At 36.5% G+C, this 24,363-nt stretch overlaps 3 protein-coding genes across 7 annotated transcripts; 2 read left to right on the top strand and 1 right to left on the bottom strand.

The window, feature by feature from the left end:
* LOC109716330 (histone-lysine N-methyltransferase, H3 lysine-9 specific SUVH6-like) lies at positions 1,861 to 3,289 on the top strand. Its single transcript, XM_020241707.1, is given in 2 exon segments — positions 1,861 to 2,857; positions 2,859 to 3,289. Coding segments are annotated over 2 exon segments (1,281 nt in total). The 5' UTR covers positions 1,861 to 1,891; the 3' UTR covers positions 3,174 to 3,289.
* On the bottom strand, positions 3,621 to 11,249 carry LOC109716337 (uncharacterized protein At4g33100). Of its 5 annotated transcripts, none has more exons than XM_020241748.1 (4): positions 10,919 to 11,249; positions 10,728 to 10,812; positions 6,380 to 6,513; positions 3,621 to 4,331 (listed from the first exon to the last, which is right to left on the bottom strand). In XM_020241748.1, the coding sequence occupies exons 1-3, from the start codon at positions 11,008 to 11,010 to the stop codon at positions 6,400 to 6,402; spliced, it is 291 nt and encodes a 96-aa protein (XP_020097337.1). In that variant the 5' UTR covers positions 11,011 to 11,249; the 3' UTR covers positions 3,621 to 4,331; positions 6,380 to 6,399. The 5 variants fall into 5 exon arrangements, with proteins under 5 accessions (XP_020097337.1, XP_020097330.1, XP_020097316.1 ...); XM_020241741.1 differs by having other exon boundaries at positions 3,621 to 4,301; XM_020241727.1 differs by lacking the exon at positions 3,621 to 4,331 and adding an exon at positions 6,003 to 6,307 and having other exon boundaries at positions 10,919 to 11,248.
* Positions 13,258 to 24,360, top strand: LOC109720010 (aminopeptidase M1-B-like). The gene is made up of 19 exons (XM_020246874.1): positions 13,258 to 13,594; positions 14,267 to 14,412; positions 14,858 to 14,960; positions 15,959 to 16,145; positions 16,246 to 16,339; positions 16,507 to 16,660; positions 16,825 to 16,929; positions 17,020 to 17,136; positions 17,424 to 17,537; positions 18,115 to 18,297; positions 18,642 to 18,936; positions 19,471 to 19,592; positions 19,671 to 19,768; positions 21,638 to 21,815; positions 21,896 to 22,010; positions 22,506 to 22,573; positions 22,671 to 22,745; positions 23,721 to 23,798; positions 23,891 to 24,360. The coding sequence occupies exons 1-19, from the start codon at positions 13,355 to 13,357 to the stop codon at positions 24,071 to 24,073; spliced, it is 2,655 nt and encodes an 884-aa protein (XP_020102463.1). The 5' UTR covers positions 13,258 to 13,354; the 3' UTR covers positions 24,074 to 24,360.

Raw genomic sequence — 24,363 nt, 5'->3', positions numbered from 1 at the left:
CAGCAGGAACTTCGGAATAAATGGCGGGGGTAAGATTTCAATAGGAATAAAAATGTATGACGGTGTTTGAAAATTCAGTTGGTAATATTAGATTTACTTAGGAATGAAATGCATTTCAAAATACTAATCTCATTCCTTTGAGGGATGGTAGGTATCCTTATATCAATGGATTGGGATAATTACAATATATCTATTTTCTTTCTTTCTTCCGAATATTTTCTTTCTTTCTTCCCATCCACTCTTTCTTTCTTTCGGATATTCTCTTTTTTTTTTTCCATCCACCGGCTAATTGGTATTATTTTTTTTTAGGTATTATTTTTTTTTACACTCTAACTTCATATCTTTCTCTAAACTAATTATTTCTTTTCCTCTTTTTTCTAAAATCTTAACCCTCTCATTCTCTTTTTTTTTCAAAAAAATATTAAAATTTTTTATAGTATTATTTAAAAAAAAATAAATAAATAAATTGTATATTTTTTATAATCTTAAATAACATGACTAAATAATATGACCGTATGAACCAAACACCGAAATACTACATTTTTAGTAATAGAATGAATAGAAATAAAATTTTCGAATATCTTTTTATTTTTAGTAATCTTTCATAGTGCGAACCAAACGCACCCTTAAAGCAAAGGCACGAATCAAATGGTTCTTTGGAGGAGAAAATTAAGGGTTTAGAAACTCTACTTGGAGTTGAAATCAAGCCACCGGAGGAAAAGAGTTGATGGTAGTTCCGAGCAGGCTGCGAAGGGTTTGGTGGAAAACAGAATAGATAGCTCTTCTGATCAAGCTAGAAATTTTGAAAATTTGGAGTGCCAACTAAATGGCTTCGGTGGCGAGAAGCGGTGGCTGATGTCGAAGATTTATCCTCCTAAAAGAAGAGCGGTATTGGCAATTCGGCGCTTTCTAGTCGGGTGTGGCCGTTTGGGAGGAACAACACTCGTACGAGCAAAGAGAAGTGCCCGAAAGCTGCTGATCCGAATAAGAACTTGAATGGTGAGAAAAATCGGAAGGAAATAAGCAAGCAGCCTCAGAAGTTTCCGGGCAAATTGTTTTGGTTGAAAAGCCAGAAAGTAAGAGTTCTCTTGATGGTGGCGACAAATCCGAAACCGGTCGGAAATCAGCTGGCAAAGAACTTGATCTTCGATATTTTTCGTCGGAAGCTATGAAAGACAAAACTAACTTGGATAATAGTAAGATGCTAGAGGCAGATATAAATACCAGTTCGCATGTGTTGGTTAAAGCTGTTTCTATTGAGAAACTGAAGGGTGAGAGTATGGATGGTGAGAGGAAATTTGGAGCAAAAGTTGCTTCTCTTGAAAAGGTTAGAAACAAGAGTCCGAATGGTGGTGAAAGATCTCTAGTGATTAGTCAAAAAACGGCAGAGAAATCAATTGAAGCGTTGTCAATTGAAAAAATTGTTAAGAAGGATAGGATCGATTTCGTCAAGTCTGTAGATGCTGTTCCACGAAAGCTCAGACAGGACGCGGATGATCAGAGCGAAGGAGATGCTTCTTTGGATGCTTACAGTGAGACGGTAATCGTGCAAAGCTCTTATGTCTGCCAAAAACTGTCCGTGGAAGGACTTCTTTCGGAAATTCACCTTCCAGTTCATCAAAAATTAAGATAAAAAAGGAGGGGAGGGGGAGGGTATTGAACAAGAAGCTTGCCCCAAGGGGTGAATCTGTTTTTCGACCGATAGATGAATTGAAAGAAGATGATGAAGAGGATGCGATGCCACATGATTATGAGAATGCAAAAGCACTAACCATGTACCAAGGAAAACATGAATTAACCGTATACCAAGGAAAACGGGAACCAAGTGTTAACATCACCTCGTGCGTTCCTATTGAATGGAATCGCAAGGGAAGTGACAAAAAGCTCATTGATGATCGTACCAAGGTCAGGAGAATCCTCTGATTGTTTCAATTGGTTTGTAGAAAAGTTGTTGAAAGGCGAAGAAGCCAAGTCAACAAAGGAATCGGGCAAGATTGGCAGGATCGATCTAGAGGCAGCCGCGGTCCTCAAAAGGTGCAACGAGTATGTTAACTCTGGTGAAGCAGTATTAGGAAACGTTCCTGGGGTTGAAGTCGGGGACGAATTCTACTATCGGGTGGAGCTCTCTATTGTTGGACTTCACTGCCCTTATCAAGGAGGTATAGATTCTGTAGTCAAAAACGGTCTACGTCTTGCGACAAGCATCGTTGCTTCTGGCGGCTACCCTGATGACATCGACAGTTCGGATGTGCTAATATATTCTGGCGCGGGAGGAAAACCCGCAGGTAAGAAAGAAGCGGAAGACCAGAAGCTCGAGCGTGGGAACCTAGCACTCAAAAACAGCATTGACATGCAGACACCTGTGAGGGTTATACATGGCTTTAAGGAGCATAAAGGGGGCGATAGCTCCGATGGGCGGATTAAGATGGTCTCGACGTTCACTTACGCAGGATTGTACCTTGTTGAGAAGTATTGGAGTGAGAAAGTGCCCCATGGTGTTTCTGTTTTTAAGTTCCAGTTGAGACGAATGCCAGGGCTACCCGAACTTGCCCTAAATGTAGTTAACAAGACAAAAAGGTTGAAAGTCCGCAAAGGTTTATGTGTGCGTGATATATCTCAAGGCAAGGAGAAGATACCAACCTGTGCGGTCAACACAATCGATGATGAGCGGCCGCCGCCGTTTCAATATATCACCAAGATCATATATCCACCATGGTATGCCAACACTCGTCCCATGGGTTGCGACTGTTCTGGCGGCTGTTCGGATTCTGCCAAGTGCGCTTGTGCGATGAAAAATGGAGGGGAAATTCCATTTAATTTCAACGGCGCTATTGTTCAGGCGAAGCCACTTATATACTGAGTGCAGGCCAAACTGCAAGTGTCTGCCGCCGTGCCACAACAGGGTGAGCCAGCACGGTATCAAAATACAGCTAGAAATATTCAAGACCCTGTCGAGAGGGTGGGGGGTCAGATCCTTGAGTTCTATTCCGTCCGGAAGCTTCATATGTGAATCTGTAGGCGAGCTGCTTCAGGATAAAGAGGCTGAACAGAGGAGCAACGACGACTACCTCTTTGATATTAGGGGACTACTCTTATCCCAACCCTACAATTTTTCGTCCAAGAATAATAAACTTGATAATAAGAAAACTCAAATACTATTAAAAGTAATCTAAGCCAAATTCTATAGAGTTCGATTGTGGTGCTTCTAGCAGCACCAAACGCTTGGTTTACCAACTTTTCCACCATTACATCTATTTTTCCAATCATTTCTACCTTCAGATACTTTCAATGCTCTTGATATTTTCAAATTACGAAATTTATTTTCTAGATACTTCTAATATTTTAAATCAAAGTTTAACGGAGACAATCGTCAATTCAGAAGTCCCAGCTTCGAAAATAATTTGATAATATGAAAATCACCGTACTTCTGAAAGCATATAAGCTAGACACACACACACTCTCTGTCTCTCTCCCTATATGTATGACAGTAAGTCATTAGAAAACATAAGAGTAAAAGTCACCTCTGCTTACTACCGAGTCCTAAAATTTTTGCTTAAATAGTTTCGACCACGTTAGATATTATTGTTATTTTTTTACTTTTCTTAAGTAGAGTTTCTATAGGAAATAGTATAGGAAGAAATAATAGATTGCTTGCAACAAATTGTTTAACGACAAAAAAATAAAAATTTTAAAACAAAATTTTTTTAAACAAGTAATTACCCATCACCTGACCGGGATGTCACAAGATGAAAGTTAGGCAATATGGGATCAAGGATATGATTGCAAAATGCAAAAAAAATCTGTGCTGGAAAAACTGAAGTTTTCAGGGGTTAAATCTCAATATGGCAAAACTACAGGGGCTACCTGTACATTTTACCCTAATAACTTCAGCAATTAAACCCATGTAGACACAAACCTGATCTACACTTTGCCTACGACATCAACAGGGATTGATTCCATCTCCATGGACAGATGGACACGAAGGAGAAGAAGCTCACCGTTGTCGGGGACGTCGACCCAGTGAGCGTCGCTAACAAGGTGAGGAAGTAATGGCACGCTGAGATTTCCCACGTCGGGCGAGCCAAGGAGGAGGACAAGAAGAAAAACGAGCCCACGAAAGACGGCGACAAGAAGACGATCCGAACGACCCCGTAATTAATCCGTACATTGTCATACCTTCTTATGTACAAGTTACTGAGGACTACCCTCAATGCTGTGTGATCTGCTGAGGCGAAAGCGTTCGAAGCAATTCAAAATGGGTCCTTCAACTTCGTCAAATATTTCGATCGGGCCATCCTCCTCTGCGTTTGCTCATTTCAAAACCAATGGCTCCGTTAGGAATCCCAAATTTAACTAAAACAAGCAAAACTTGACGGGTTGTCAAAGAAAAAGGGAATGAAGTCGAGGGGTCTATTGTAAAATGTTACATAGTCGTTAGCTGATGCAGCTACGGTTTTATATCCAAGGATCTGCAGATAGTGAACTGTAAATACAATACAAAAAATAATAATAAAGTTTGAGGGGTCTGTTTCAAAATGGTACTTAGTTGTTGGTTGAGGCCGCTACGGTTTCATTTCTAAGGATCTGCTAAGTGTGAGTTGCAAATACGGTGGATTACTACTTATGCTATGCTAATGTACAAATGAATAACTAGTGAAGGCTCACGCTTCGCTGCAGGATCATAGTTGCTAGATGGTTTTAATTAAATAATAATAATAATAATATGTTCAGATTTTGATAGAAACTTACCATCAATTATAGTTTGGAGTTGAATACTAAGTTAAGATCAATAAATTTTTCAACACTTGATGACCGACTGAAAAGAGAGATTAAAATAACTTGAATACCAAAGCTAAATTCTATATATCTACTGTACTTTGAATGATCTTCTTGGTTGCAAATTTACCTGACAAAACTGTTTAAATATAATTTCAGTAGTTTGTCATTAGATATATTGAAATTAATGTGCGGACTGAGTTATTTGTCAAGAAATTTTTAAAATTGATAGTTTTTAAAATTTAATAATGTTAAAATTAATAGCTTAATAGCGTTAAAATTACTATTGTTTGTTAGATAACAAATTCAAATATTTCAAATTTTCGATAGGTTGGCCCACAGAAAATATTACATGCACTCAGCTATATAGGTAAATCTCATGTGTAACACTTCGTAAAACTCTCTAATATATACCTTAATAAGATCTAACCATTTAGATATATTCTCCGAAATTCAAAACATCTACATATAGAGAATCATAAATTTTCATTTTAGCATTTAACAATACATAGAATAGTCACCAACCGTACCTGACACAACTGGCGAAGGGTTTGATGGTTGGTATCTAAGTTTCCAAGTTCGAAGCCAAGTTGCTTCACATTTCTAACAAAGTTTATTTCTAAAAAAATGAACGAATCGGGTAACTTGTTACCTTTCTCTCAAAAAAATATTACAATTAAAATTTCAAATCTTACTTTGATGCATAAGTAATAGACTTTGACGTGGTGTATCCATATGACTCATGCACCGCATCTAATTTTTGAAAATTCATATCTTAAAATTAATTTTTAATTTGAATGTGATGTTCTATATATAAAATACCGCAAGCATTGAAAAATCTATTACTAAGACATCAAGTATTCTAGCTTTATTTTCTCTCTCTCAAGACATCAAGTATTCCCCACCCTCTCTCTCTCCCTCTCGCTCTCTCTTAATCTCTCTATAAATATATATCTCTCCCGCGCACTCTTTTTCCCGCCGCCATTTGGACGGAATCGAGCGTCGGATGCAATATAGTGTATGTAGGGACATTTCTGTAGCAGTATTTGTTGTTGGACTTTTTATAAGAGGCAGCCATGTATAGGCCAAGATATTAATCGACACCATTACAATTTAAAAGGTTGGATGGTCATGTTAAAGGTGTGTCTTAGCAATTTCCAGTCGAAAGGATGGCGAAGAGAAAACACATTAAAAGTTTACATACTACAGGACAATATTCGCTTGGATAGAAGAAACACCAGCACATATAAAACTCTCTTTCAAACCATAATTTTTTAGTTCCACAAACAACAGCATGTTCAGCATGACAGAAGAAACGTAGATCACAATAACTTAAGCTAGTAATAACTGGTAAACAAACAGTGCATGAACAGTCTATATTTTACCCGCTATAACAAAAAGGCTATTATTAAGGACATGTAAAATGTTGTATTACTTCATTGGGGCACCAAAAGAACCCTAATTCTCCAAATCTTATAGATGGAGAACCCTCCTAAATAGCCTGAAAGGGGTTCATAGCTTCAAAATCAATCTGAAAATCGGCCAATGTTAAGGATATATACTCACACATTTGTGATTACCAAAATGAAAGCAAAAAGTGCACCTTGCTTATGGCACCAGCAATTAGTGTGAGGTGACATTGGCATCACCGGAAGAGCCCGCATCAGCTTTAACGGAATACAGTGAGGCTTCAGACTCTAGTAATATTTGCCTGAGATGCTTGTCTTCTAAGTGTTGCTGCAAAGCAGGGACGATAAAAATTTGATCATCAGAAGCTCAATCCTCGGGGAAAAAGAGAATTGTTTGAGGAGTTAGGACAAAAGTGTTCAAAAGTGATTAAAGCAAATGCATATGGATTCACCATTTTGTGGGAAAACGGTAAAAGAACAATTATATGATTTTTCCACAGGATTAAGAAGTTTGGAAGTAACAGCTGGTGTTTTTAAAAGTTCTATGAAGCCTCCTAGTTGTCATATTTTGCAAAACCCTCCAAAAACTACTCTTAATAAACTAGTTCATGCCTCTCAATCACTGAAAAAGATTTTAGAAATTATCTTGAGGGTATTGATTAGGAATCAAGCTAAACTCCTATTTTCTCTAATTGGGCCTTTGTCTTCTATTTGCTTCTTGTCAAAGTACTGCACTATTCACACAGGTCCTATTGATTAAGAACCATTGAAAAGTATAAGCTGTCAATGCTGATAGTGGAATTGGAAACTAATCCAGAAATTTTGTTGATATAGGTTTTAACTATTAATGTTTGAGCATGATGCTCATCCTGAAACTACTACTATCATCCAAAAGAACTTGGATTCTTCGTCACATGAATTACTGCATCGCGAACTTCGCTTGTGCTAGAAAATACTACATAGGCATGCATAACACTATTTTTGGTCTAGCATCAAAGATTAATGTCTATACATCTAAGTATCACAATTCAACCTCATGCTACTTAGTGTGGAGAAACACTCACATAATAAAAGTACATGAAGATACAACTCACTTTAGGAAAAGAAACTTTAGGGCGTCCAAGACTGAGTGGAGCACTCTCTTATCTATACAGATATCTATTTCTGTTAATACTTGTGCTCTTACACATATGGAAACAAGATCCTTCTATTTCTAGCCAACCCTTCCGGCGCATTTTGCTTATATTTAATAAGTATCCCTTCAGTGCAATAATGGTCTTCTGTAGGATAAAAAGACTGTTGAGTTCAAATGATTGAAATATCATTTAGTAATTGCTTAAGATTTTAGAGAAGATAAGTTTTTTTTTTCTTTTTGCAAAGACCATTTTGCATAGTAAGAAAATTGTTGTCATCTTGAACTGTATTGATTTGGTTTGAATTCTTCTTTCTTTCTAGGCAAGGAAATTATAGTACATCTCTACACATAGATAAATTTAAAGATTTCTCTACATGTAGATGAATTTACAGATCAAACACAAAACGTTGGATCTCTAGATTGAATAAATGATCTTTCTTCATCCTTTCGAAATCTCCCTAGCCTTGATCATAGACCGAGGCACTGGACTATGGGAATCAAAAGATATATTCCTTGCCTTGGGGTAATATGTGCGAGCCTAGAAGATCTAGGTCAACCACTATCCTCTTGATGGATGATCGATTGCTAGTAGGACAACAAGATCAACCTTTAGTTTTGAAGGCCACATTCCCTTTAAGATAATCTATCATACGATGATATCCCCACTTGTTCTTGCTACTTAAATAAATTAGCACTATCGAAATATCCATTGCACTTAATTTTGTGAACAAGAAAACGATTGCGAACAAGAAAACAAGAGAGATGCATTGTCTCATGTACAGTAGTTATAGGAAAGAAAGGATCCAATTCACGCCCAATTTTCTTAAATCATGCATAAAAGCGACTTTTCAATTTCGCCCAATAAACATGATATATTTGTGAGCCAAGAAATAGCAGAAAATGCAATAAATGAGAGAACTTTCAATAAATAAGAGCGGTGGAGAGGAGAAATGTCACATTTAGGAGTTCCAGGAAGAAGGATCCAATTTTATGGCTAGGTACTGTTTGGTTCAGGTATAAGCAAGAACTAGCTATTACAGGGATAGGTACAAGTATGGGGATAAGCAAAATAGCGTTTGGATGAAAATTGGGTTGTTCCCGGGGATAGAAAAAATAGTGTTTGGATAGATAATATGGAGTAAGAAAAATATTGAGTAGTTATATATAGAAAATGGAGGTGTTGGTGGGGATAGTAATACCAGCTTATTTCAGATACCCGAGAACTACTATTCTCGGGTAAAAAATTTACGTTTGGGTATAAAGGGGGGGGGATAAGGGGTTATCCCTCCCCTTATCCCCAATCCAAACACTTTTTTAAGAATAAAAAACGATTCGTAATCTCGACAAATTAACATTGTAATCAGAAATAATGTAAAAAGTAGAAGAAAATAATGAAGTCAAGTTGAGAATTCACAATATGATGGAAGAAAAAGGTGATGAGACAAAATTGTACATGCAATACAATTCTGCACAAGGGACCAGATTTTATGCCCAATTTCTTACGTCAAGCAGCAGAAGAACACCCGATTAACATGTTAATCACAATTCAGCTAACAAATGATGTAGTAAAGTGATGCAAACCGAGAGGTTGCCAAAATTGAATTTTCAAGTTTACTTTTGTTTAAAGGTAAAACTAGGTTCAATTTATCAATTTCGATGAACTTTAAGCAAGGAAGCAAAAATTTCAGCAAGACAAATTAGAATCGAATCGAAGTAATACTAAGATGATGATAAACCTTCAATATATGAGATAATAACAACCAACTGAAAATACATATACTAGTTCCAAAAGGTAAATTCGGCTTTATCGGACTTAAAGCTTTAGGTTTGGTTGTTTGGCAAATATGGTTGGTAATGGTGGAAGGCTAGATTAAAAGGGGATAATAGGATATCAAGAGATAGGAGATACAAAAAGTGCACCGTTCACACGATTGCGGGGGATCCACGATCGACGAGGAGGGCGGTACACCACGGGTAGAACTTCGGCAACGGGGAAGAAGACGATGAGGCAGTGACTCGGAAGAAGAGGAGGGGTAGAAGTAGAAGCCGATCTTGCCACGAGGAAGAAGTGACAACAATCAAGTTGAGGAAGAAGACGATCTCGGCGCGAGGAAGAAGCGTCGATGATCACACCGGGAAGTAGAACACCAAGGATAAAGAGTGAGAGTAGAATTTTTCTATTCATCCAAATATATCCCCTTAAGGTCTCAAGAACCATGTATTTATAGTGTTGAGAGTCCTATGATAATAAATTATTGCCTTTTCGTTTTCAACACAACACGGTCACCCAAGAGTCATGCATTGAAAACGAAGCAAATTTGGGAATTTCAAAGGTCTTTGTTTTTGGGGAATTCCAAAGGTCTTCTTGGGATTGTTTTTTTTTTGTTTATGGGAGAAAAGGGTTTGGGTTAGCCAAATCAACTAAAACCAAATGGTTTAAGTCCGAATCAAACACGAACCTACAAAATAAAAGAAAATTGCATTTGAAAATAAAAAGAGATTTATTTGCTGCATCATAAAGGCAACAACTTGAAATAAATAGAAGAAATGGTGGAGAAACAATTAAACAGAATCCTACGTGCAGTATAATTCTATGAAAAGAGGATCAAATTTATGCAACTTTCTTACAATTAAGCACCAAAACCACTCCCAATCTCACCCAATTAACATGTTAATCAGAACTGAGCTAGCAAATAATGCAGTAATAAAGGAAAGGAACTGCAATAAAATAGAAGAAAATGTGAGGAGACTAAATCTTATATGCATTATAATTCTACCAAAAAGGATCAAATTTTATACCCAATCTCTTACATTAAACACCAAAAAAACTCTTAAATCTCATGCAATTAACATGTTAATCAGTATCGAGCTAACAAGAATCAAAATCTACGCCCAATTTCTTAGGTGAGACGAAAACAACCCGTAAATGTCAACCAAAACAACCTGTAATATCACACAATTAATACGATAATCGGATTTGAGCCAACAGGGATCAAATTATACTTACGATAAGAACCAAAGCAACTCCTAATCCCTCCCAATTAACACATTAATCAGATTTGAGTTAACAAGAATCAAATTCTACACTCAAAACGAATCCTACTACCTCCCAATTAACATGTTAATTAGATTTGAGCTAACAAGGATAAAATTTTACGCCCAATTTCTTAGGTTAAGAACCAAAACAACTGGTAATCGCCCACATAATTATCAGATTTGAGCTAACAAGGATCAACTTTTACGCCCAATCTCTTAGGCTAAGCACCAAAGCAACTCTTAATCTCACACAATTAACACGTTAATTCGAACTGCGCTAACAAATAATGCAAAATTAAAGTATTGCAATAAACGAAGGAGAGTGGCGAGAGAGAGAGAGAGAGATAGAGAGAGAGAGAGAGAGAGATTACAACAAGGCATGCTTTGTACTTGTCCCACTCTGCGACGCACTCATCCTCCTCGCACCGACCTTTCGAGAACTTCTCCGAATACCACCTACACATCATTCCACCCCATCACCACCACCACCACCACACAAAACCCTAAGTCCATGAGAGAGCTCTCTAGAGAGAGAGAGAGAGAGAGAGAGAGAGAGAGAGACCTATTGAAGCAATCGTGGTAAGCCGATCGAAGCTGAGCGCATGGCGAAGCCGACGACGACGACGACGCCGCCCTGTTGCGAGAAATCCCCATAGAGGATATTTTCTGCGGAGCGTCGCATACCACGCTGCGAATGAGGCTGCGTTGAAGAACGAAGAGCGGCGAGGAATCGACAACACCCCGCCGAGGAAGAGTCTACTCGTCAAAATACTCGCTTGCTGGGTTGTCGTTATGGACCGGGTGTATAAGTAGCTCTAATACACTGCACTCATTTGGTACTGTGAAAAAAATATAAGTATCGAAAAAAAGGAATAAGAGGAATACAAGGACGGATCACGAAATAGAAGGACTATAAGTACGGATCAAGGTGAATTATTCACTATATTCATACATGATGAATAGTTTACCGTGTTTGAACACGGTGAATCATTCAAGAATAAAATAATATATTAATAGATACAGAATATGATAAAATAATTAAATAATTGATTTAATATTTGAGGGGGCCAAATGTCAAAAAAAAAGAAGCACTTTTCATTATTTTATCATACTCTGTATCTATCAATTAGCCTATTGCTTTTGCACTTTTCAACTAGATATAACTAAATAAATAATTTATAATTATAATATTTTTTACTGTATCAAATCAAACGGTCATAACTGCTGCATCTTTCAACTGCAAAAAAATATTAAATCAAAAGGACTTTCATATTTGAATGTTAGAATAAATTATCCAATAATATCTTATTCGGTATGAAAATTTTTTATTATAACTAAAAGTTATGAGTTCGGTCAAATATCAACAATCAACAATGAAATAATATTTGGTCTTCAAATCATTTTTGCAGAATAAAGTAAACTTAGTTACTTAAAATATGCTCTCAAAAGACTATTAGTAAAGTTGAGCTAGAATACTCTCAAAAGCACCATGAAGGCGGTGCTTTTGAGTTTTTAGCTATTGAATGGAGTGACGTGAAGTTGAGATGATGGTGGTAGGTGGTGGGAGGTGGTGGTAGGTAGAATAGCCTTCAATCAAAAGACTATTAGTAATAAAGAAGTAGATCCAAGGGCTAGAAACTTAGAAGCACCGAGAGGTTGGTGCTTCTAAAAGTATTCTAGTTCAATTATATATATATATATATATATATAGAGAGAGAGAGAGAGATTCGGCTACTATACTTTTTATGAGTATTGACTCTCTTATACTCATAAGTTTTGGCCCTAGATTTATTATATTGATCATTTCCACCCGTTAGATCATACTATTCAACCAACTACCCACTCAACCTAGGGGCCACTATCATTTTAAGTAGGGACCACCATCATCCTAACCAGACATCCATCAATCAACGGTTAAAAATTTATGAGATGTCTGTTAAAAATTTTAACGTTAATTGATGGAATGTCTGGTTAGGATGATGGTGGTCCCTACTTAAAATGATAGTGGTCCCCTAAGGGTTGAGTATAGTAGTCCGCTATACTCATAAATTTTAAACCGTTGATTGATGGATGTCTGGTTAGATGATGGTGGTCCCCACTTAAAATAATAGTGGTCCCACGGTCTAGGGTTGAGTGGGTAGTTGGTTGAATAGTATGATCTACAGGTGAAAAATGATCAATAAAATAAATCTAGAGCCAAAAACTTATGAGTATAAGAGAGTCAATACTCATAAAAATACGGTGAAGCGGACTTATATATATATATATATATATATATAGTGAGGCTACTATGCTATCGGAAGCACGGAGCCTTCCGTGCTTCCAGCTCATTTTCGATGTTGCGACTTTCGAATCGTCGATCGGCTCCGTTAAACTTGATCTAGAGTATTTGAAATACCTAGAAAATAAATTTTATAATTTTACGATATTATTTGCCTAGTGAACGAAGAGGCTTAAAATCAACGGCTGAAAATAAAAATCTTACAAAATGTGATAATATGATATTAAAATTTTAAATCAAAGATATTGATCTCGTTTATATAGTATAAAGAATTTTCTATCAAATTTCACATGATTTGGATATTTTTACACCGTTAAACTTGCAAATGGCTTACTACGACCATTGAAATTTGTTGATTTTGAGCCCATTCGATCACTAGGCAAATGATATCAAAAAATAATAAAATTTATTTCTAGGTACTTCAAATACTCTAGATCACGTTTAACGGAGCCGATCGACGATTTGAAAGTCGCAACATCGAAAACGAGCTAGAAGCACGGAAGACTCCGTGCTTCCGATATCATAATAGTCTCACTCTATATATATATATATATATATATATATATATATATATATATATATATATATAATATTTGTACAAATATATCAATCAATCAGTCATTTTACTTGAAGAATCATCAAACGGGCCTGAAAAAAAAGAAAAAGAAGAAGAGCGAGACAGAGAGAGAGAGAGAGAAGGAGAGAGAGGCGCAAAAAATGGCGAAGGCGGAGCAGCAGAGCGTGGAGGATTTCAAAGGCCAAGCCCGCCTCCCGCGGTTCGCAAACCCTAAGCGGTACGTCATCTCCCTGCGGGTCGACCTCGCCCGATGCGCCTTCTCGGGATCCTCGACCATCGCCGTCGCCGTCGTCTCCTCCACGCGCTTCCTCGTCCTCAACGCCGCCGACCTCGCCGTCGACCCCGCCTCCGTCCGCTTCACTACCCCCGGATCCTCCGAGGTGATCCCCCAGGATCTGTTTTTTTTTGGGGGTCAACCATCCCATCATAATTTTTTTAAAAATATTTTTATTTTATTTTTCTTGCTATATAGTAAACTTAGAATCTAAGGCAAAGAGTCCTGAGCCCTTCCATTTTAATAGAATTTGAGTTGAGTTCGATTCTTATATCTGCCATTCTGTGGTATATGATTCTGTCAGTCGTCTGTCGTTCAGTTGTCTTTTCTTTTTGTAATCTCATTTGTTGGTGCACGGAGTGTTCTTTACTGGATGCTCACCATGCACAACTGGACCTTTTCCTTGCTAGTCCTAAGCCCCTTCATTTCAATGGGACCTGAGTTTGATTCCTGCATTTTGTCATCTTATGATGTATACTTCAGTCAATCATTCTGTTGTCTCTGTTGTTACCTCTTCAGTTAGTGCATATAGGACGGCCGAACCTTTTCTTGCTACATCAATCATTTGGATAATATAATATGAGAGATGGTCTCGAGCCCCCTCCACTCCAATGGGGCATGAGTACGATTCCGACATCCGCCATTTTATGACATATCGGGTAGTGCAAGATTCAGAATGCACATGAGTGGGGGATGTTAGAATCGATGCTGAGTCGTGTCCTACTTGATGGATCTTTTGGGTAACAGTGGTCTCGATGGGGTGTGTTTGTGATTGCAGGAGCTCAAGCCCTCGGAGGTCGTCGCAGTGGAGGAGGATGAGATCTTGGTTGTGGGGTTCGACACGACGCTTCCTATTGGGGATGGGGAACTGAGAATTGGGTTCACAGGGACCCTAAATGACCAGATGAGGGGGTTCTACCGAAGGTAAATTCGTTTTGACTTTGATCTCTATTTTCTTTTATTTGTAACTAGCTGTTCGTATGTAGGAGTTTGATCGATAATGTGAATAATTTGGTTTCATTTTTTAGAGAATGATGTTTTACTATGAAAACGAGACTTTCGATAAGTTAGACTTAACTTAAATGAGAGGAAGTTAAACGACAATCTGCTATGATATTATATGAAACTACTGTTATTCTCTCATTTATATTTAAAACTCCTCATATTGTTTCAAGCATGGACTTGAACTTAACAGGTGAAAATTTAAAATATAGCAGCCTATGAAGACTTGATCTCAGGACCTTTTGTTATCATACCATGCGAAACCACCAATATTCTGTAAAAGCTTAATCTTCTAGAATGTTTTGATTTTTTTTTTTTTCTAATGTGTAAATACTTTTCTGACTAGTTAATGTTATTTCTCGTGCAGTAAGTACGAGTATAATGGGGAGATAAGAAACATGGCCGTGACGCAGTTCGAGGCTGTTGATGCTAGACGGTGTTTCCCATGCTGGGACGAACCTGCATTTAAGGTGCTTACATTTGTATCTTGGTAGACACAGATGGAACTAATCCAGCCTATGGCTTGTTTTAGGATGCCTACTTAACTACGACATCTTTTGATGTCTCTTCTATGCAGAATTAGGGTGAGATATCTGCTTTAACAGGAACTTAGTCAGTAGTCACATAAATTGTTTGAGATAAACCAAACAATGTGGCTAAATTTTGCCAAGGAAGAACCATCAAGTTGCTCAAATGAAACAAACTGTGGTTCATTTTACTCTCTTGCATGCCTCTTCCTTTAAAAGAATTTCATGTTGAAAACTTTTTTGTATTATTTCGTTTTGATCTATGATCTATTGGCACAACCATAATAAAGATTAGTAAATTATAATATGAAGGATTGTTTACTTAGTTGAGTGCTTTACAACGCATGAAGCAATACGTATAAATTACTAGAAGATCCAAACACCAGTAAAAGTCATTAAACTAATTAGAGAAAGGATCCATCAGAAGCATTTGTATATTTTTTTTTTCCTGAAGCCCTTAAACTTTTGCTTAATTTGAATGGTGATGCTACTGCTTGAACTCTGTAAACAAATAAAATGTTGTGTTCATCTAAAAGCAAAAACTCAAATAGTGTGTTCATCTAAAACCAGAAAAGCCAAAAACTCGAAACTTTTAGTTTAGATTGCTTAGTGAATACCCAGCTTCTAAATAGCTTCTCTACTCTGAAAAGTGGAAGCTTAGCACTTTGCAAAATGAAAAGCTTGGAGCTTTTGCTATGGTGGAAATTTAAATAAGCTTTATACCCCAAAAACAGTCCCCCATTTGAAGCTTCTATATTTGTAGCAGCACAAATTTGTCAACGGATCTATGTTGTATCTATGAAAAAGCTATTAGTGCTTTTCTGAATAGATTCAGTCAATTTGCCCCGCTGTTTTGCCTTCATCTTTGATTTTAGGCTAACTGTTGTTCTTGAAAATTTCTACACCAGTGTCATATTCTTTTCCTATCCTGATGTCTTCAGGCTACCTTCAAGATTACACTGGAAGTACCCTCTGAGCTCGTAGCATTATCCAATATGCCTGTTGCTGAAGAGAAAGTTAATGGAGTTGTCAAGACACTCTCTTTTGAGGAATCACCAATTATGTCAACTTACTTGGTGGCTATTGTTGTTGGTTTATTTGACTATATAGAAGACAAATTACCAGATGGTACGATATAGAAGTATATAACCTATTCTTTAACCAGTCCCATTCTTTCCTTCCAAATTATATAGAAGATAAATTGATGGGCTTGTGCATATTTCTTTAGGTACAAAAGTTCGCGTATATTGTCAAGTTGGTAAGAGCAGTCAAGGGAAGTTTGCTTTAGATGTTGCTGTGAAGTCGCTTCAACTCTATGAGAAGTAATTAATTTTGATTTGTTGTCAAATTTTATCCATCAATTGGCATGAGTTCTTTTGTTACATACATCTGAAAATTTCTGTAGCTTCACTAACAGTTGTTCGTTTTCATTTACATTAGTTGGAAATTTTTATAGGATCATTAACAGTTGTTCATTTTCATTTCTTAGTTATTTTGCGGTGCCTTATCCTCTTCCCAAATTGGATATGGTAGCTATTCCTGATTTTGCTGCTGGTGCTATGGAGAACTATGGATTAGTCACTTATCGAGAAACAGCTTTGCTCTATGATGATCGCTTATCATCAGCATCAAACAAACAATCGGTGATCAGTCCTTAATTCTTGATGGCTCTTACTTTAGTTCTTAATGCTTGAAGATTATTCAAAATTTGGATTAAATCTGTGCTTGATGGCGCTTCACCGTGAGAGCGAAATTGTCTTGGATCTAACATATTCTCTCTTTGTTCTACCTGTTTAATTCTTCTTAGGTGGCGATTACTGTAGCACATGAGTTGGCACACCAATGGTTTGGAAATCTGGTGACAATGGAATGGTGGACACACTTATGGCTAAATGAGGGATTTGCATCATGGGTAAGGGACGTAATATTATTCTTGCCATTTTGAGTGATTGTAACTTACAATAGAAACTTCTGTTGCATTTCTGTTTTGCTCTTTTAACAGGTGAGCTATTTAGCAGTAGATTCCTTGTTCCCTGAATGGAAGATTTGGACTCAATTTCTTGAAGAAACTGCTGCGGGCCTTATGCTTGATGCACTTTCTGAATCACATCCTATTGAGGTAACGCACACCCATACCTAGGAAAGTGATGTCCCCTTCTTACCTACAAAAGGGATGTGGGATATTCGCATATCATGCATGCATGCATGCATAAATATGTTAGTATGCATACATAAAAGTATGTTCTTACCTAGAAAAGGGATGTAGGGCATTCACACATCCATACGTTAGTATGTTCGCAAGCATGCGTGAGCATACTTATATATGGATATGTGATTGTCCCGCATACCTTTTGTAGGTAAGAGCTATGTTTTACAATGCCTCAAAATGTTTCCACATTTGTTCAGGTCGAAATAAACCATGCCAATGAGATTGATGCAATTTTTGACTCGATAAGCTATGACAAGGGTGCCTCTGTTATCAGAATGCTGCAGAGTTACCTTGGTGCGGAATCTTTCCAGGTTGGTTGTCAGCTTTTCCCCAGTTTCGCTTTAAATTCTTCCTTAATGGCTTAATGTTCTCTGAGTTTTGAGTTTGTTTTCTGGGATTACTGATGTGAAATTCCTCTATATCTGCAATTATTCACGCTTCATGTAATAGCGAGCGTTCATTTGTTATATATCGTATTCAGAGCACAAAATTCTGGTACTGAAGATGTTCTTTTTGCAGCTTAGTAGCTTTTTTTTTTTTTTTTGGCTAAAATGCAGATTACAGCCTTGGATATAGGGTGATTTACACTTATCCCTTTTGATAATTAAACCCTGCTGATAATCTCAACACTTGTGATACGTCAGCATTTTACTCCCTCCTGTAGGTAGTAAAAATGTAAGATTTTCAAATAAATTGAGGGGTTATCTATGGGGTTATCTATAGGTTTTGATTAAAGTGCAAATCATAATATATCCAACTGATTTTCTGTATTTTAGCCTTTTCTTTTTACTCTTTCTACAGTCTAATTTTTCTCCTTGGGCTAGTCGTCATGAATTGTTCATATCTATATGTTTTATTGATGATACGTTTGTTAATTTTAAATTTCAGCAAGCTCTCGCTTCGTACATAAAAAAATACACCTACTCAAATGCTAAGACTGAAGACCTTTGGGCTGTTCTTGAAGAGAAGTCCAGAGAACCTGTCAAGGATTTGATGAATTCGTGGACAAAGCAACAAGGATATCCTGTTATTTATGCAAACCTTAAAAAGCATGAGTTGGAGCTTGAGCAGGTTTGTCTTTTAGAATTCTTTACATGTTTCTTTTTTATCGCAACTAAGAAAAGCATTTACCTACTCCTAACACTCAACAATCGCTCTAACTTATTCTTCTTGTTTTTTTCCCCAACAAGAGCCAATTAGATTTCTGTTGCTTAGTCCAATATATTTATCTCTTCTTTAAATAAGTCTTTCGTGGCAATCACCTCATATGTTCCATTTGATCATACCTTGTTGATCATACAAGAGCTTGATCTTTTTAAAAAAAGGAGTAATGGTGCTTTTGTAGTTCTATTAAGTTTTTTATTTTTTTGGTTCCCCTCCTTCCAATAACATTTGACATTGCTTCTTCTTTGCAGGCACAGTTTTTATCTGATGGATCTTCTGGTACTGGCATGTGGATTATTCCTGTAACATTATGCTGCGGTTCCTATAATCCCCAGGAAAAGTTTCTGCTGAAATCAAAATATCATAAGTTGGACATAAAGGAGCTTGTCAGTTCTCATGATCCGAACAATGAGAATGGTGAACGCTTCTGGATTAAGTTGAATGTAGACCAAACAGGCTTTTACAGAGTGAAATATGATGATGAGCTTGCTGCTGGAATTAGATATGCAGTACAGGCCAATAAGCTCTCTTTAATGGACAAAATAGGTAATAGGATTAAGTACTGATTAATTGACCTGTATTTCCAAATTGAGATGTTTACATATATCTATATTGTTGTAAAATCTCAATTTTGGTAGTGTATGTACCCTCAAATCTTAAGAACCTACTTCCCTATCCTTGAAGTCACATAAAGTTGCCCTTTCCTAAAAACCTTATCCTAGTAGAATACGATGTTTACATATATGTATATTGTTGTAAAATCTCAATTTTGGTAGTATATGTACCCTTCAAATCTTAAGAACTTCCTATACCCTTGAAGTCACATAAAGTGGCCCTTAACTAAAAAACTTATTCTAGTCGAATACTACCTTGATCCATGGATCAGATGACTTCTGAATGAGGTATGGATATTTTGGTACAAAGCTGCACTTTCGTGGGCTATGTGTAATAACTCACTTTTTGCAGGAGTATACATGTACATTGACTATTTTGCAGGGATATATATGTAAAAAGCCCCTTCCAATCTTGTTCAAGTAAGCTTCGATGTCAATTATGATCATTCTAATATTTCTAATGCAGGCGTAGTAGAAGATTCATATGCCCTTTCTGTGGCCTGCAAACAAACATTGTCATCTTTACTTTTCTTGTTGAGTGCTTATGGTGAAGAGTTCGATTATACTGTGCTTTCTCACGTAATAGTGGTGTGTATACCTTCACCTCTTACGTTACATTTTTAATCTATTCTTTCAAGTGTAATTACTTTTTTCTTTGGCTTGCAGATTAGTTGTAAGATCGCAGATGTGGTAATGGATGCCACTCCAGAGTTGGCCAATGACATCAAACTCTTTCTCATCAATCTTCTTCTGTCTGCTGCAAAGTATGTATAATCGAGACATGATAATTAATGCATATTGATGGCCTATGTCAGTTTCTGCATGGCATCTCTTTAAACTTTTTCAGTAACTAAAATATAAATTGGAGGGGGGAGAGAGAGAGAGCAATGCACCTATACTATAGAGGGCTCCCTTACGATAGTCTCGCTTTTGACTTTAGGGTGTTTATTAATTGATGCTCCACACCATTAAAATTGAACTAGGGTATTTGAAGTTTTTATAAATAAAATTTTATATTTTGTCGACATTGTTTACCTTATGATCGAACCATCTCAAAATTGCCAATTTTCAAAGGCTAATATGATGACTTTGTAGTTTAACGGCATAGAAGAATCTAAATTTATTGAATTTTTAATAGAAAATATTTTACACTATCTAGATCAAGCTCAAGCATCCTTTACCTTGAACTTAAAAGTTCTATCCTCAATTTCTAAAGATTGTTCAATTTGTACTGTTCATTTTAACATGATTTGATCACAAGGTGTATATATATATATATATATATATATATATATATAGAGAGAGAGAGAGAGAGAGAGAGAGAGAGAGAGAGAGAGAGAGAGAGAGTTGAGCTAGAATACTGTCGGTAGCAAACGGGCTTCGTTGCTACTGATTTGTTTTTAATGATGGAGTCTTCAAATCGACGATCGCCACCGTTGAACATGATCTATTCTAGAAGTATCTAGAAATCAAATTTCAAATCCTTTCGACGTCATTGATCTAATGATCAAAGGGTTGCAAAATTTATAATTTTAAAGGTCGATGGGAGGGGTTTGCTTGTTTAACTGTGTAAACAAATCTAAATCAATTAAATTTTGGTTAGAAAAAATTTTAAACTATTTAAAACAAGATCTATACTCTTGATCTTGATTACAAAAATCTCATCATCACTTTTTGAAGGTTATTTATTTTTAGCTCTTCATTTTTGTGTCTACTTGATGTGCAAGAGAACAATATCGAAAACACATAAATTTGATTTCTAGATTCTTCGAGTGATGTAGATTTTGTTCAACTGTGCCGATCGTTGATTTAGAGGCTCTATCATCGAAAAGACGAAAACAAAATCTATAGCAATGGAGCTCGTTTGCTACCAATAGTATTCTAGCTCAACTAGATATATATATATATATATAGTTCGCCTAGAATACTATTGATAGTAAATGGACAGTATTTACTATCAACTTTATAGAGCCCTTGGATCAATACTTTTCTCCTACCACCACTAAACCCTATTATAAGTATCCAAGGTCTAAAACGTATATAGTAAATACTATTTCCTTTAGTATGAAAAATATTCTAGCTTCATTCTATATATATATATATAGAGAGAGAGAGAGAGAGAGAGAGAACCCCGCACTCTGGCTACTATACTTTTATGAGTACAATCACCTTATACTCATAAGTCTCTCTCTCTATATATATAGCTCTGTACTTTCGAAAATAGTTCTCTTTTGAAAACATTTTCTAACCAGCACTCCACCTACCCCAACGCACAAAAAAAAGGAGAATTGATCGATCCCCATCTTAAGAGACTACTTCCATGAAAAGAAGGAAGAAAAAGCTGCAATTTCAAGCTGTACCTCTGGATATGCAGATTTTACGGGGTCTACGTGTAAATAAATGATTCTGCACAGATATACATAAATATCTCTATTACATACTATATTTTTCTTTGGTATTCCTGGATAGTTATGTGCATATATATGTCAGTTAGATGAGTTTATAAAAGGTAAATTCCTCAATTTTAGGCAGTATAAGTTGTGAGATAGGTGCAATTTATTCTGATTTAGCATATTGTCAAACAATCTTATACTTTTCCCTTGTGCTCAATCTCGTAGTATTTTTATTTTCAGAAAATTAGGTTGGGATCCTAAGGATGGCGAAAACCACTTGGATGTAATGCTAAGATCCGATCTTTTAGTTGCGCTTGTAAGACTTGGTCATGAAGAGACTATAAATGAAGCAGTAAAGCGCTTCAATATCTTCTTAAATGACCGAAATACACCCCTCTTGCCTCCGGATAATAGAAAGGTTGAAACGAGATATTTATTATTTTACTGGTTTTTAGTCTAATTTCTTCGTAAATAATGTACTTTGAAATTGTCATTTAGGCTGCATACCTTGGTGTAATGCAAACTGTTAGCACCTCAAATAAATCTGGGTTTGAATCTCTCTTAAGGATATACACAGAGACGGATCAAAGTCAGGAAAGAGTACGTGTTTTAGGTAAGTAATTAAACGTCTCACTGTGCGAAGACAGTCTACAAATTTTTTTTTTTAATTTTTTTTAACTAATAGGTTAGGTGAAAATTTAGTATCTGAAGTTTGATTCTGTTTTAATTTAACGCCCTTAAAATTTCAATGTGAAAAATTTAGTCCGTGAAGTTTGTTCTGCGTAACACTTTAGTCCAAAGTCTTTTCTCTCTTACTCTACCTTATTGAAAAGTTGCCACAGCAACATATTCCTGTCATGGCCTGCCTTCAAAAATTGTCTTGTCCTCTAACTATGTTGATGATGCTGATGTGGTGTTTCGTTTCTTGTAGTAGACTAGAGAAAAGACAACTATTATGCTGGACAAACTTAATGGACTAAATTGTTAGAATTGAATCTACGAAAAAGTACTCGAAAAGGGTTCAAGCTTCAACATTGGGTTTCGTTGTTATTTCTTTCGCTAACTTGTCATTCTTGAATTTTCTTTTTTCCCCACCCTTTGTTTCTAGGCTCTTTGGCATCTTGCCCCGATAAGGAAATTGTCCTCGAGGCCCTGAATTTTCTATTGACCCGTAAGGTTGGTATTTAATCTTCGTAACTTTTTAGTGCTCTCAATGAAATGGCTCTTGACAAGATCTTTTTTTTTGTCCTTTTTCAATTGTCTGCTTGTTTAGGTTCGAAATCAAGATGCAATTTACGGCCTTGGGATCAGCAGGCAAGGACGTGAAACTGCATGGGTTTGGCTTAAGGTACATGTCATTTGGTTATGAACTCCATACAATTTGACTATATTAGTAACTAATTGTTGCCTAAGTGGACTTTCGGAGGTTACAATAGCATTGAAATGTTCTGATTTGCGACTATCATTGTTGATTGGGCAATAATCAAAAGTATAATTGGAAAAACAACTAACGCCGTATATTATACTAATGTACTGTGTTATGGTTTAGTTTTAATCATATAATTGGAAAAGCAATTTCATGCTTCAGACCGTCAAATGCCGATGCTGAACGAGGTTTGATATTTAAGCTTTTACATCAATATGTACTCCACAACCCTAGAAAGTTGTCTTTTCTCTTGAACTTTTCTAGCCTTATGATATTCGATGCTTGTCGCAATAATGTCCCATACTCCTATTGCGGACATTGGTTTGGTTTTTAGGCAAATCTCAAACTGAACCGAATTTTTCGATTTGAAAAAATTACGAATTACTTTTGGTTCGGTTTTGCAATTAATTTTCAGATTTTTTTTAAAATTTTTCTTATGAATTATTTTATAATTTGATATTAAAAATTGAATCATTAGACAACAAATTTAATTATAAACATAGAACTTTGAAAAATGTGTTGATATATGATCAAGATTTGATCATAAATATAAAATTTAATAAATTAGTTCAGATAAAATTTGTAAAACTATTACTATTCGGTTTTTGGTTCTGTTCGATTAAGAAATGTGTTCAAACCGAAACCGAAACCGAAACCAGAAACCGAATTTTAATAAATTTGAAAACCGAATCGAACTGAAAACCATATAAACTAAATAGTTTTATTTGGTTTGGTTCGGTTTGGTTTTCAGTTTGGGACCAAACTGTGTACACCCCTAGTTATTAGTAAAATATAGAAGTAACAAAAAGAGATAAAGAAACATAGAGCAGGTACGAAGAAATCTTACGCATGGTTATACATCGAAAAATTTCATTAACATACATATATGTATTGCAGGAGAACTGGGACTATATCTCAAAGACATGGGCAGCAAGCTCTTTAATCTCAAGATTCGTCAGTGCGATTGTATCGCCGGTATCGGATGAAACCTACAATCTCTGCATTGTTTATCCACTTAGTAGTACTAGTTATCTTCCTTACTAAAGTATTACTTGTTTTACTACCAGTTTAACTCCTCTGAGAAAGCTGTGGAAGTCGAAGAGTTCTTCGCTAGCCGGGTCAAACCCTCCTTCGAGAGAGCACTGAAGCAGAGCCTCGAGCGGGTGCGGATCAACGCGAAGTGGGTCGAGAGCATTCGGGGCGAGCAATCCCTCGCAGACGCGGTCAAGGAGTTGGTGCACAAAACATAATTTCCACGCCAGATTTTGATGGTTTCAAAAGAATCTATTGAATGTTATTCACGGCGTGGTAGCACGTAGTTTGCACGAGCCGCTATTTTAATCCTTGTCCTCAAAACTATGTTCAGGGTGGTGAGAATATGAGGAGATTTGCGGGTTTCTTTTGGTTTATGAGATGATCGGAGATAGATTGTGGAATGTTGCAAAATAAGGCGTGTTTTAAGCATGTACTACAATGAAACACTTACAACTAATGTTTTCGTTCGAAGTCGTGAGGAAGAATTGCGAGAATTCAGATTCAT

Source organism: Ananas comosus, linkage group 1 (assembly GCF_001540865.1).
Source record: "Ananas comosus cultivar F153 linkage group 1, ASM154086v1, whole genome shotgun sequence".
NCBI lineage: Eukaryota > Viridiplantae > Streptophyta > Magnoliopsida > Poales > Bromeliaceae > Ananas > Ananas comosus.
This window is presented reverse-complemented; position numbering and strand designations above follow the sequence as displayed.